At 49.4% G+C, this 14,518-nt stretch overlaps 1 protein-coding gene across 4 annotated transcripts in view; it reads right to left on the bottom strand.

Annotated features, from left to right (window-relative positions):
* PAX5 (paired box 5) overlaps nucleotides 1-14,246 on the bottom strand; it is a 127,817-nt gene extending 113,571 nt beyond the window's left edge. For all 4 annotated transcript variants that reach the window (XM_032676740.1, XM_032676741.1, XM_032676742.1 and 1 more), the window contains exons 1-4: nucleotides 14,042-14,246; nucleotides 9,596-9,761; nucleotides 5,027-5,224; nucleotides 1,025-1,089 (exon numbers count right to left, since the gene is read on the bottom strand). In XM_032676740.1, coding sequence (XP_032532631.1) covers nucleotides 1,025-1,089; nucleotides 5,027-5,224; nucleotides 9,596-9,761; nucleotides 14,042-14,084 — 472 coding nt within the window. In that variant the 5' untranslated portion in view covers nucleotides 14,085-14,246. The remainder of the gene's footprint in view (nucleotides 1-1,024; nucleotides 1,090-5,026; nucleotides 5,225-9,595; nucleotides 9,762-14,041) is intronic.
* Between the last annotated feature and the right edge of the window lie 272 nt (nucleotides 14,247-14,518).

The following is a 14,518-nucleotide window of genomic DNA, read 5'->3' as shown; positions in this document are numbered from 1 at the left end:
TCAACTCCAATCCCTGAGAAACAAGATTTTCCTTCTCTTCCCTGCTCTTGTTTTTCTCAAGGAGAGACAGGCCTTAAGCCACCACAGCGAGATAAGGCATGCTTTTCCTCCATGAGATTGTTTTGCCATTTCCTAGAGAGAAAGGCTGATGACATGGGGTCTGCAGTGTGACTTTCTGACAAGCCCAAAGAGTGAAAGCAACTCTGCAACTTCTCTCTCTGTCTCAGCACATCCTTGCCAAGCATTTGGTACCAAGTGTTTCACCAAATCACAGGTAACAGCACAAAGGCAGAGAGGAGCTAGGGCCCCCACCCCATCTCCTGTTGGGCAAGGGCTGACCTGTGCCATGATGGGTTTCGTGGAACAAGTACAGAAAGAAAGCAGCCCTGATCCCTAACCGAGCCCATCCATCCTCACCACATCGCAGCACAGCGGCATCTACCCCCCACAGAAAGACACTGTCAGCCAGGGCTGAGGGTGCCTCACCAGCCTGGGTGTCTCCCTGTGCCAGCATCACCTGCCTAAAGGCACAGCACCACTACTCTGCAGCTGAATTAAAAGTTTCAGAAAGTTTTGCTACCTCTTCACTCAAGACTGCAACTGCACAAAGAATTATGGAAGGGATAGTTGATAGACGAAAAAAACACATTCAAAACTACTTACTGACTAATGATGCAGAAAATGTTATGAATAAGTATCCCTTTCTTGATTTATTACTTTAATTATCTGACATTCTATAGACCCCCATTAGTGGGGGTTTTTTGGTTTAGATTTCAATTTTCTGTCTCATGGTGAAAGCTATTTATCATAATAATCAGTAAAATTCAAAACCTTTTAGCAGTATTTATAAAATTCATTTACTATGTTCAGCCCTTGGAGAATGACAAAGAAGGCACATTAGCACGTGTGCTGAAGTGTTTTATGCAGAATTATCTGTCCATAAGAATGATTAAAAGTTCTCTAGAATATTTGTAAGCCATTATGTGGGTTTTTTAATATATTTTTTAAAAAAAGTTTTCCTTACCTATGCTGTGACTGGAGGCTGGTACCTGCTGATTGGGTGGCTGCTGCACCTTCGTCCGTATGATCCTGTGAGCAGTGGAAAAGAAACAACCACTTAGCATTAAGCACACAATTGTAGGGGGAATCAGACACTATTTTTTCAGTGCAGAACAACTATATCAATACAAAAATTCCCTTTATGTGTATGCTCCCCTTGTCATTCACGGAAATATCAAAGTCTGATGAATGGATCCAGGACTACATTTGTGCCCCCAGCCCCTCCCATTAGGGACATCAGGGTGACATTTCACAGAATCGCAAAATTATTCAGGTTGGAAGGGACCTAATGGGTCATCTAGTCCAATCTCCCTGCTCAAGTAGGGTCATCCCAGAGCACATTACACAGGATTGCACCCAGATGGTTCTCAGAATGCTTCAGAGTTTGATGCTTTGGTGTCTCTGAGGACCCAGTCCTCACTACCCAGGAAAGTGAGGAACATCACTATCTGGGCAACCGCCAGGTCAGCACCGCCTCCCCAGGAAGCTGGACCCCTCTGAGCCCAGAGGTCCCAGCAGGCTGTGGTTTGCATTCTTGGGTGATGGGACACTTTTGCAAGGCTGTCCCTAGACTGCCCCAGCTGTGGCACTCACACACCTTAGAAAAGGAGCTGCTTAGTCAAATTATTATTAAAAAAAAAAAAAAAAAGAAAGAAAGAAATGTGGGAACTAATGTCAATCTTAAAACCTGAATGCCCACATTGTCATCACTGGGGACATCAGTCTCTGGTCTGATTTCTATTTGTGCCAATCAGGAAAAATTCAGAGATACAGAAAAAGCAGTAGGCATGTGTGGTGGTGCAGGACAAAAGGGTACCAGCTACAAACAGAGATGCTGGGGAGATGCTACACACAGTGCTCACCTGCCCATGTGCTATGGAAAAAGAAAAGACAGGGTCAGAAATACTTCCAGAGATCACACAGCTCTGTCTCTGACTGCAGCAGAGGTGGAAGGGGCTGGAAGGAGGCATGTCCTTGGCTCACCACACATCCCCCCGCTTCAGGCACTGCTGGCACAGCAGCAAGTGAGCATTTCTTCCCTCTGTGCCAGACGAACTCTCCCCCATTCCTGCCTGCCGTGTATCTGGAAGACGGAGAGGAGGGGGCGGAACGGGCGTGGGGGTCACAGGAACACATAGCAGTTCCTTGCTGGAAAGCCCCGCCATGAGCCAGCACAGGGACCACCACTGGTGACACCCAACCCCATCCCAGAAGAGAGTGTTCTGCCATTCCCTTCCCCTCTCAATCCTCAGAGGAGTCTGATGGAGTCTGGCAGGGATTTGGTCTCTCCACAAGCCATCTTTTGGCTGCCAGAACCTGGGTGTCAGGCACAGTCAGTTTATTGGTCCCAGCAGCACAACCCTCAGGACAGTCAGCCCAGGACAATGGGCAGGAACAGCTGTGACAGCAGCTTTAGTAGGGGAGCCAAAGCAATGGAGCCTGCATGGGTGAGAGTGGAAACAGCTCCTTGTACAAGCCTGTCATGGTGAAAGAAGCGTGTCCAGGGCCTTCTGACACATAAACATCTTCATCTCTGGAGGGTTGGAGCAGTTTGAAGCAGCTGGACAGCTCTCAGCTTATTTGGGCAAAGCTAATCACAATGATTAATTAAGTCTTAATCACAGAGACTTGCTCCTGCTATGGAAGAGTGGCCTGTTATTAATATTAATGTTATTAATTAATAACAGTAATTATTATTGACTCTTATACGGGGTTAGCAGCTAAACTCATCTGGTAAAAGGCTCCCTTGGCAGCGGGGATGTGCTGGGAATAGCCTGTTCCCATAGCCCCGATGTTTCACAGGAGCACCGTCAGCATCCTAGGAGGGAACAGCACAGCTCCAGGGAAGCCCCCTGCACCATGGAGATAGGGACAGGGGACAGTGCAGCGGCCCTGTCCTCCTCTGTGCAGAAATGCCAGGTGCAGGAGGACAGGAACCATGCTGCAAGATCTGAGTGGGCTCAAGTGTGCAACGACCAGGTAGCCCCTGATTTGCACCTCAGTGGAGAGCAAGAGCATCATGGGCACAGGGCTGCATCCTTCCCACTCCAGCAAAGCCTCAAAATATATACTCAGTATTAAATATGAGCATAAAGATCACAGACTACTGGAACTGGAAGGATTCAGCATTTAAGCCAAGTGTTTTGATGTGAATTCAAAGTTCTTTGTCACATGGTTGTTCAGACTGGGTTTTCAGGATGAGGTCCTAGGCCAGCAAAAACTATTCTCCAGCTACACCAACTGATTAAAACAGATTTCATGCATTTCTTAAAAGGGATTTCAAACCTTTGAGAAAAGAAAAAGATTTTAACAGATGAGAAAGAATTGGATTTGCAGCAAAAAAACTTGGTGGTGGATCATCAAATGGGTTTCTGATACAAAGGCAGTGGGGGTGTGGGCATTCATGAGTGTGGAAACACACAAGAACACAGCAAGAGAAACATGGAAACTGCCTCAAAACCTGACTGGAAGCTACTTAAATCTCCCTTTTTCCTAAAGATGTGAGTGCCCTTTTGTAGTTTTTTGGAGGATGTTTGAAGTTCTCCTATACAAACATAGGACTGTTTACAGCACCCACACTTCTCACATGACCCCATCTGACGTTAATGGAAGCAGAGCTTTCCTGAATTATTTGATATTTTCCTTTGTTTTTCCTCATATCTGTATTATTTTTCAAACTCTCTTTAAAACTGAAGACACCATGTCCATATTTACTACATGCTGCTCTAGAGCCTCAACAAGTCAGGGGTTCCCAGGCAACAGCAAGGGCCATGCGTGAACTGATCCACTTTCCTCCCTTAGATACATGAACATGTGACTCGATGTTCAGTCCATCAAGGCAGAGACTGCACTTTCTGCTAACGCTGGGGAAGCCACTCCGGCTACTCAAGCGGCAACTCCATGAATGCAAATCAGGTTGTGATAGCCAATAAAAGAATATTGCATCAATTTATTTCATGTCCGTGGACACAAATGAGACACTTTATAGCAAGCTGCATTTGAAGGATTTGCATGCAGTTGAACAAGTGAAAATCATCTCACCATAGTGAGGTGGAAGCCTGGTGCAGAGTGAAAACGAAAGAACTCTGCTTGCCGTGGGTGTGTTTGAGGCTGCCCAAGCACTCTGCCATCCAAGTATTCATCCTTTACTGTTGCTCTGGCAGGGCTGGAGCCATCATGAAGTATTTCACTGGGTTTTCCTAGCACCAGCCTTATACATCACTCAACTCGGGAGGAAGTGGTGAGCGTAGAAGGTGTAACAGAGAAGGCAGTAGGTTGGAGCCCCTCCAGACCCCCCAGCAGGCCCAGCCCTGACTGGTAAGGTTGTAGCAAAACTCCCAAAAACAGGACTGAGGCTTCAAATGAGATTACCTTGCATTTTTACAAAAGCAATTCAAAGCCACTTAAGTGCATCCATGTAACAAGCAGACGGCTGAGGTCCTTGGACACTATTAACCAAACTCTCCTGGTGATATTCATGCTGAGCATAGGCCTGGGCCAACGTCACCAACACAAAACAGGTGTCAGGGGACAGAATGGCACCCATGCCTTGAGCTCCCCTGTTTCCGAGATGACTGCCACCTACTCAATGGCCATCTCAGCTTCCCTTCTGGGCAAAGCATGTCCCACTGAACCCCCACCACATTGAGCAGAACTGGGGCTTCATTCAAAGCAAACACACAGGGTCGTTCCCAGCAAGGTTCCCCAATTCACAAACTCGAGAAAGAATGGGAAAGAAGCAAAAGCTGGTAGCAGAACCTGCCCACTCCTAGAAAACGCTCATCATCTGTGACACTTCAGACACCGAAGTGAGCCCACAGCTGCTCCCCAGCCCCAAACACCTCAGGGAAACACGCGAAGCTGCTTTTCTTGCAAACAGCCCCAAACACCCAGTCATACTAAAAGACAAGGATGCAAAGACAGTGCTTCCGTGGAGCATCCACCCCAGGACCAGACCAAGCTTTACCTGTTAATGGAACTGACGCTAGGCACGGTGTCATTGTCGCACACTCGCTCAGCAAGGAGCCTGTCCCTGATCTCCCAGGCAAACATGGTGGGATTTTGGCGTTTGTACTCTGCAATTTTTTCGACAACTTTGGGTGTGGCGACCTTTGGTTTTGATCCTCCAATCACTCCAGGCTTAATACTCCCGGTTTCATAATACCTGGGACAACATCCAAAACAAAGCTTTAGTTATCACACACAGACAGAGAACATGCTCTGAGATTTATAGAGAACATCACTTCAAGGTAACCAAAGCCCAGCAAAACCTGAGATATATCTTCACTTTCACATACACATTTTCTGCCTATGTAGTGCTTTATCACCTAATAGATTAACTTATAGTAATTGGAATTGGGCCTCTGGATACAATATATATTTTTCTGTAATAGCAAGACAAAAGAAACAATGCAAGATTAAAGGGCACGCTGAGATCCAAAATTAACTGAAAATGTGTGTTATTAATCAGCAGTACTGGCAATAATAAAAACAAATCACACTTTTCGCAGTGGACTCTTCGGTAGCAAATTACTGCTTCCACAGAAATTCTCTGTCATTAATATCTACAGCTTGCTATCATTTCAGAGCAAAATAATGGCTAAGTATTCTATTTTATTTGCACATCTGGAATAAATATGTCAGCATATCTTTTTTTTATTTTATGGTTTGAATATGCATATTAGGGTTTTAATAGTTTATATTTTTAAAATGTATTTTTTTCAGCATTACGTTTTCACTAGTATCAATCACAATTTTTGAGGGAAAGGGAGCTGCCTGCACTCCAGAGGGATCCAGCTGATGCAGGGATTGGTTTCTCTGACCAGCTCTTCCTCAGGTGCAGCATCATCACCCCCACCAGAACTCTGCTGATGCCATGCCCCCAGGAAATGTGGAGAATGGGATCCCTAAACCAGCAGAAATCTGGCAGAATTCTTCACAAATAAAGCACACAAGAGCAACTGCTTTTGGTAGTTTTGCAATAATACACGGCAGCTGAGATTCCTGGGCCAGGTGAGTCTCCCCTTTTAATAAACAAAGTATCGAACACGCTGCTGAGAGCAGAAGTCGCACCTTATCTGATGAGGGCCAGAATGGAGACCAAGAATGAGACCATGCTCTTCTCTGCTGTGGTCGGAATGCTCCATGCAGAAGGCTGTTTCCCAGGCCTGCACTTCTTTGTATCTTGTGACCAGACAAAAAATAAGCCCCGTGCCTACCTTCAGCCACCACACCAGCTGCCCCAGTTCTGCACATCCCTTTCATATAGAGCAGACCCCAGCTCCGTCAGCGTCTCGACTGGACGCCCACCGAGCTGCACTCTCAGGAGCTCAAACATGACCACTTGCTGCTCTGCACCCGTATTTCTAACTCAGAAGAAACTCCCAAGTGAGAATATAAGACTGCTTATTAATATATTTTCTCTGCAGCTATCTGACATAATCGTTACATAAAAAAACCCCAAAAATTAATTCCCCCATCTTTCCAGCCTGAACAAAGCACAAACAGTCCGCACAAGCCAAAGTCTGCCTCACTGAAACACACAACTGTGTTCATCAAATTTCTCCCAGGCTACCTGTCTTCCAGTCTTTCTGTATGCAGGGCCTAAAAGTCCTTTAAAGGGGTCGACACCAAATTGTTCATACATGTTCTCAGACATTCTGGGTGCAGATGTTGACATGGAGCTACCAGTCTCCACGAGCCATTAAAGCAACTCTAAAGCGTTGAGTGTCAGAGATGGGTTAACCCTCCTGCTGCCCCTAAATGCAGCAGGTTTTAGGTCAGAGAGGCAAAATCCAGCACCTTGTGAACTTTCACAAGAACATGACAAAACAATGGCAGATACGGCCCATAAACCTTATAAAACCTTGCACCCCTTATAAAACCTTGGCTGCTGGCACCTCTCCTGTGAGGAGGATGTAGAAGGCAGCCAGGCAATACCACAAATGCTACCAGACAAAAGTCACAATTTTCTTAGATCCGGTCAGAACAATGGATTTCACAAACATTTCTCAGTGTTTTTCTCCAACAGCACCCATGGTCAGTGCCCTGCGCCACAGGCCAAGCCTGGCAGAGAGGAGCATCCCCAGCAGCACCAGACACCATGGGGCACACGCCAGCTGATGCTTTCCCACAGCCAGTCACCACTGTAGGAAAGCCACGGTAGCGAAGGGCCTTGACACCACAGTGCTGTGGCTGTGGCCAGCGCACCAGGGGACAAAGCCCTGGTGCCCTCTGGGCAGCAAGACCACTCCCAAGCTAACTCTTTAACCCCTGCCCACTCTCACAGCCTCAAGCCATGCCAAAGCACATGTGAGCCCATGGGAAGGCTCAACTTGCACAAGAGGTGCAGGATTGGGCCCAGACCCCCTTCCCTGGGCACTGGGGGAACTCACAGTGATGGGCACAGCCCTCACGCTGCACTGCTGCTGACATCCCTCTCCTCTCCACCCTGCTGATGAACCTGGGGGCAACTGCAGGGCCTGCAGTCTATACAGCTCTGTCATCCTTGGCTCCCATCTCCATTTTAAAGGCAAGAATGGCTGCACATCTTTTCATGCACATCAGGTCAAGGCCTTTTGCTCACGGAAAGTTGCCAAAGCAAGTGGAGGGTGGGCACACCCACGGCACCCTCCTCCAAGGGGTGAGAGCTTCATTTGCCCTGCAACTGCTGGTTCCCTGCCTCTGGGTGTTTTTTAAAGCTGCACTGAGGACTGAAAAATTCTAATCATAAAATTCCTGGTGTAAGGATTCCCATTTTTCACACACATGAACACATATGAAAAAAACACACACAACACACAGCTGCAATTACAGAGACATTTTACGCACTGTACTTATTAGTTATGAAAATAATGAGCTATGAAATTCCAATTTATTGTTGACAACTTTAATGACAGAGCTCTGGAGCAGAACTCTGAGCTCTACAATGCAAATATATCTAGCAGTAGACCTAAACTGTCAAAACTAAAACCACCAGACTTTTGCCTGGTGGGTAAATAAATTGGCAGTTTCCAAGCTATATGTTGGTCCTGATGGGAATTGGTGACAATTCTGCTGCAGTAGTGAGCATCGCCAGCCAAACCACGCCAGCCAGGCAGGGAGCTCGGGCCTCTGCTGGCTGCGGGTGTGGAGCCAATAGCGGGTGAAACAGCCCGTGATGGGCAGGATAAAGCCCATGGAAAGTTTACCTTTATAAAACAGTCAAGGCATCTGTGTTCTCAAAAGTCCACTGGGAAGAATGCATGTAACTTGCCAGTGAAGACATGTAACTTCGAGGAAGGCATGAGAAAAAAAGCAGGGACACTGAGCACAGGCAGCAATGCCGGCTCCTGCAGCTCTGAGACTGAGCAGGGTTGTGGGGGTGCCACTCATCAGTTTGGGCAGGTAGCGGTAAGGCAGCTGTGGAGAAAGTAGTGACAAGAACTCCAAAACCAGGGACCTATGAACTTGACAAATCTGAACGCTTAAATGGCCACCCCGTGGTAAGAAATGCTGTTAATCCACCAGATCCCATGCATGATACTACAAAACAAAAAAACCTTAACAGACTCTGCAGCTATGCTGTGTCCAGCAAGTTGGTTAGAAATTGGGAAAGAAAAACATAGTTAAAATAAAAATAGTAAAATTCTAAACAATGAAATTAACTGGGAAAATTTAGCAAACATATCGGGAATTAACTTTTCTAGATGAACAAGGAAAACATACTCTGAAAAAAAAATTTAAATTTCCCTTAATGTATGTTGCCCAAGTATGTCTGAATACTTGAGGTTAAAAACCATTTTAGCATCATAATTTACACTAATTAGGTTTAGATTTGTTAAAAAAATTTAAAAATAAAAAAAAAAATAAAAAAAGCAAGGATGGTATTTTTTACCAAAATCTATGTCAAATTTTAAAATGAAACCAGGAAATAAAATGAATTCAGAGTTTATTTTCCTGTGTCATAGTGTTTGGAGCAGCTCCCACCTCAATAGAGGGTTACTTCCAAAATAGCTACAATTAAGATGGTTCCTAGTTTCTTATTGTATCCTGTACTTTCATAATCCAGCAGAAGAACGGAAAAAGATGTTTAATTATAAACAGTAGGACATATTGCAGAGTAGCCTGTATGAGTGCATGCAATGTTGATGAAATGTATAACGATAGTATTGTTAAAAGACAGTTGTCTTCAGGAAGCAAAACAAGTAACTTCCACAACTTCTACTTTTTTTCACATTTTGCTGAAGATGACTGCCACATTTCCTCTCCTGTTCAGAACAGACAGCTGCAGGACATATGCCATATATACAGCAAATACACACAGCATTCTGCACTTTCCGTTAGAATTAAGTACAAGAAGCTGTGAAACAAGACATAATGGCTCTTTCTTTCCACATCAGACATATAAACCCACGAGTGATCAGGAAGCCCTTCTCCTCACTGGACTGATCTCCTGATTTCTACAAGTCTCCGTTTGTTTGTAGCCTCCAGTTCAGGACCAACACCGACACTCTTCTCTTGACGGACACAGAAGGATTCGCCGTTCCCCCATTACCTGCCAAGTATTTTGCTGACACAGCCATGGCTGACGCGGAGCTGCCGGGAGATGTCACACGGTCGGACCCCTTGGTGGGCGAGCTCCACGATCCTTTGGCGAACGACATCTGGGAGGGGGCGGCCATTCACAAAAACACCCCCCAGCTGATTCACCCCTCCATGTCCTGAAACACACAGGGGAGGGGGAGAAGAGCAGGAGAAGAGCTGTGTGAGAGTTTTAGACGTCTCTGCAGAGCAGAATCCCCAGTCCCAGCGCTCCCCGGCTCTTGGCATCGCCTCCCCAGCATGGGTCCGATTTCCCTGAGCAGAGCAGGAAGGCGGCCGCGCTGCCGCAATGCCACTCGCTGAAGGCACACCGGGGCCCCTCGGGGAAGATGGCCACGGGGAATCACGCAGCCGTGCCAGGCACCCCGGGTTAACCCCAATCCTCCTCCCAAAACCTCCTTCACCCAATCACGAACTCCAGGGCAGGCTTTGTGCTGCCCCGTGAAGCGGAGGCTGGTCAGAGCCTCTGGCTGGGAAGCCAGTGGAAAATAAGGCTGCGTGATCACTCAGCCCACACAGTGCCTCTGTCTGAACACAGAAGGAGATACCTGAAATGAAACACGCTGTGGTTTTGGTTTTGTTTTGTTTTTACAGATGCCTTGAATTAATCAAGGGAGAAAAGAAAAAAAAAAAAAAAAAAAAAAAAAAAAAGAAGAGGAAAATAAAAAGAGCATGATTCTGCTCCTAAAATTTATGGCAGCAAATCCCACAAACAAAGCATGAACACTTGGGCAAGTCCAGTATATTACTCCTATTTGAACAGATTTGCACCGTTCACCTTTAGCAAGGTGAATCATATATATGGTGGGAAACGGGATCCTCTTGGAGGAATAGCAATGAAACTGTGTAAACCCCATGAACACATAATAATCCCATGTACCAGGAGGTAGTATAATTAACCCTGGTGTTGTTATTCATCCAAACTACTTATATTACAGAGGAGTGGAGAAGATGAAAACAAGCCACAGGGGCAGTACAGATGCCAATTCTTGAAAAAAAAAAAATAATAATACAGAAAATCTCTCTATTTGCACAGGGCTTGAACTGTATTGAATAAGCTGACAAGCCAAATGCCTCAGTGTTAAAAAAAATAGATTATAGAGAGCTATTTTTATTTAAATCTGGTCATTTCACTATTGATTAACTGCTGTCAAACTTTGCAAACACCTTCTAAAACTGTCAGGACACATAATGAATCCACAAGAAAAATGTGATGCTAAGCCCTGTGGCGAGCAGACAAGCGCCTGCTCTGCCTTCTCCGGTGCGAGAGGCAGACTGTGCCAGCGGCTCAGCCAGCCGCAGGCTCGTGCTTCCCTTCCTAGCGCCGCGAGTCCGGAGTGGACTCCAGGGACGGTACTCCTGCCCAGGGAGCTGCCGCGGTGCCCGGGACGCCGGGGCTGGGGTAAGGGACAACTCGGTGGCGGAGGCGAACGGGAGCTGCCCCACAAGGCTGCGGCGAACGAGACCTTGGGCTCCTCACCTCTTCTCAGGGCTTTAAGTTCGGGGAATCATGCACAGTGCACTCAGTGTGAGCGGGAAGGTCCTGTGGTGGTGTTCATGTAAGGGGAGAGGGAAGAAGGGGAGAATAGGACAGAAGAAAAAGGAAAGAGAAGGGAAAGGGAAAGAAAAGGGAAAGGGAAGAGGATGGAAAGAAACGGGAAAGGGAAAAGAAAAGAGAAAAAGGATGGAATGGGAAAAGAAATGGAGAAAAAGAAAGGGAGGAAGAGGAGAGGAGGGAGGGACGGAGGGAGGGTGGAAGGAGGGGAGGGAGGGAGGGAAGAAGGAAGGAAAGGAAGAGAGGAAGGAAAGGGAGGTAGGAAAGAAAGGAAGGGAGGGAGGAAGGAAGAAAGGAAGAAAGGAAGTAAAGAAAGAAGGAAGGAAGGAAGGAAAGGAAGGAAGGAAGTAAAGAAGGAAGGAAAGAAAGGAAGAAAGGAAGAAAGGAAGGAAGGAAAGAAAGGAAGAAAGGAAAGAAGAAAAGAAGGAAGGAAGGAAGGAAGGAAGGAAGGAAGGAAGGAAGGGAGGGAGGGAGGGAGGGAGGGAGGGAGGGAGGGAGGGAGGGAGGGAGGAAGGGAGAAAGAACATGAAGAAAAGAGTCGGGAAGGCATCATTAAGTCATGCGTTTCCTCAGGGAAGCGGCCGACTCTGCCCCCGGAGCCCGTCCCAGCCCCCGGGGGCCGGCAGGGCTCGGGTCTGCCCAGGCCTGGAGGTTAGGCCCTCCAGGCGCTGGGAACAAAGGCTCGGGCCGCCGCCGTCCCTTCCGCCAAACCTGCCACAGCCCCGGGAGCGGCACCGGCTCTCGCCCGCCGGGGCGTCTCTGCCGCGGCCGCGCTCCCGGGTGACTGCGGGTCGGGGGCCCCGTCGGGCCGTTGGCTGCTGGAGCCCGGGGGGCATCGAGCTCCGTCCGCGGCCCGGTGCGGAAATGAGGCAACCGCCCCACCGCCGTGCCCCTCTCCGCAGTTCGGGGCCTCCACAGGGAGCGGGGATGGGGAGAGACTCGTATGCTCTTTCGGGCGGGGGCAGCACCGACAAGCGGCCCGCGGGTCGAGCCCGGAGCCGCGGTGCAGCCGGGACGGGCGGGGGCCCAGACGAGCCGAGGTGCGGTCGTTCCTGGAGAGCCACCGGCGGGGATCCAGGCCACCTCGGCTATTCCCTGCCCGCCTCGGCGCCCCCGGGGCCCTGGACGGCGGCGGCCAAGGGCTCTGCCCATGCGGGACTAGGAAGCCGCGGGGACTGTGTCGGGACAGAAGGGCCCGAGGTGCCGCTCGGGACCCCCCAACCCTGTCCGCCGTTTCCCCGGGTCGAGCCGCCGCCCCGCTCCCCCGGCGGACAGCTGCCCCCGCTGCCCCCCCGGTTCCCCTTTTCACGGCGGTCCCGACCCCCACGTCTATCCACCCTTCCGCTCTGAGGAGACGTGGGTCCGGAGATCGTTTGGCAGAGAATGGCCCCGGTGACTCCCCAGCCGCGGCCGAGACCGGAGCGAAGACACCGGCGTTTTGGTTTTATTCCTTCTGTTTGCCCGGAGATTCCTGCGGAAGACATCGATTTTCCACGGCCGCGAATGACGGAGGGCGCCGCTGAAACCTGCCGCAGCTGCACCCGCCTGGGGTGTCTGGCCCCACGCGTGGAGCCCGTCCTCTGTGGGCTGCGGGTCCGCTTGCCACCCGTGGCAAGGGGCGCTCTGGCGGAAGAGGGCTCCGCGCCACCCCCCGCACCGCGCACCGCGGCCTTTCCGACCTTAAAGTTCGCCTTAAAATAAATGTGATTTTGTTCAGTGCCGGGAGACAATTTAAACGCAGGTATCGAAAGCCGAGTTGCCGTGGGAGGGACAGTCCGCTTTCACGCGGACGGCAGAGCCCGTCACCGGCCGCCGTCTCCGCTCTGGACAACCCCAGAAAGCGAGCGATGGGGAGAGGGATGGGAAGTGAGCAAATGAACAGGGAGCGCAGGGAGCACGAGGGAGGGAGGTTAATCTCTAGCCCCGGCGCTCGGTGGTTTATTTTGCAAACAAATTTCTTTGAGCCGAAGGGCTGTGGTGCACCGGGAAATGAGATTAGTTCTACCTTAAATTTCCTCGCAATCTCTCGCCGTAATACAGCGTTTAACTCACCGTGAGAGAAGATGTCATTTCACATAACACTGTGCTAATGGATAAGTCTTCCCCGACCTCTCAAGCACAACAAATCTCGGGCGAACCCACAGTGCACGACCTGTTAACTTCACCGGCCGCCCGCTCCGCCGCCAGGCTGCCCGGCGCCGGGCTCACAGAACCGCGATCACGACGCCGTTCTCCAGGGTTTAAAAAGAAAAAAAAAAAAAATCTTCCCTACAGCCCGGCTTCTCGCTCTTCGCATTGACTCGGTTTGGTTGGTTTCGGGTTTTTTTGTTTTGTTTTTTGGAGGGGGGGGTTTGTTTGCTTGTTTGCTTTGCTTTTTGGGTGGTGGATTTTTTTTGTTTTGGTTTTTTTTGTTTGTTTGTGGGAGTTTTTTTGCTTTGTTTCCAATTAACGAATTTCAAAATTTTGAAAAAGAGAAAGGAGATCAACTTTTCCGTTCGCCGGGAATACCGCGCGGCTGTCTTCCCGAAGATTTGATTTAGGGGGAAAAATAAACACATGCACATATATATAACATCTATGTACTCATCTATGCACACAGGCACGCGTTCATATGTATCGATGGCTGTACACACGTTGGTAGCCGTGTCTGTATATCCATATGTACAGATACACACACGAAAGAGCATCAGCTCTTTCTCTATGGTAAAATAACCCCCGAGCCAGCCCGCTCCCGCAGCACACTGGCCTTCCCGGGGGGACACGTCGGCGGCCGGCCCGGCGGGGCCCGCGGAGGGAGCCGGTCGCGCGCGGCCGCTCAGACAAGTTGAAGAAACAGCCACTTACTGTGCATTGCTGCGAACGGGTCGTGCTTACAGTGTATTTCCATCGGAGCGGTCCGGGGCCGGGCGGCCTCGGCGAGCTGATCTCGATTCGCCAGCAGTGCTCGGGTTTCGGGCTGGGGGAAGGAGCCCACGAAAAAGCCCGGAGACCGACCAGAAGTGGGGGGAACAAACAAACAAACAAACAAACAAAAACCCAACCAAACAAAAAACACCAAAAAACCAAACCACCACCAAAAAAAAAAAAAAAAGTCGGAAAAAAAATTGAACAAAAACCGAAAAAAAAAAAAGCGGAGAGTCCCGCCTCGAGCGGTATCCGAGAGCGCTGTCCAAGCGCGACTCCTGCGCCGCTTGCAGACTCCGGAGGCCCCGTCGGGGCGGCGCGGAGCGGCCGCCCCGGGATGCGCTCCTGCCCCCGGCCTCTTCCCGGGCGGCCGCCGATCCTCGGCACCCGCTGCCCGGCTCCGGGTCGGTGCTGGGC

Source organism: Chiroxiphia lanceolata, chromosome Z, assembly GCF_009829145.1.
Source record: "Chiroxiphia lanceolata isolate bChiLan1 chromosome Z, bChiLan1.pri, whole genome shotgun sequence".
Classification (NCBI taxonomy): Eukaryota; Metazoa; Chordata; class Aves; order Passeriformes; family Pipridae; genus Chiroxiphia; species Chiroxiphia lanceolata.
This window is presented reverse-complemented; position numbering and strand designations above follow the sequence as displayed.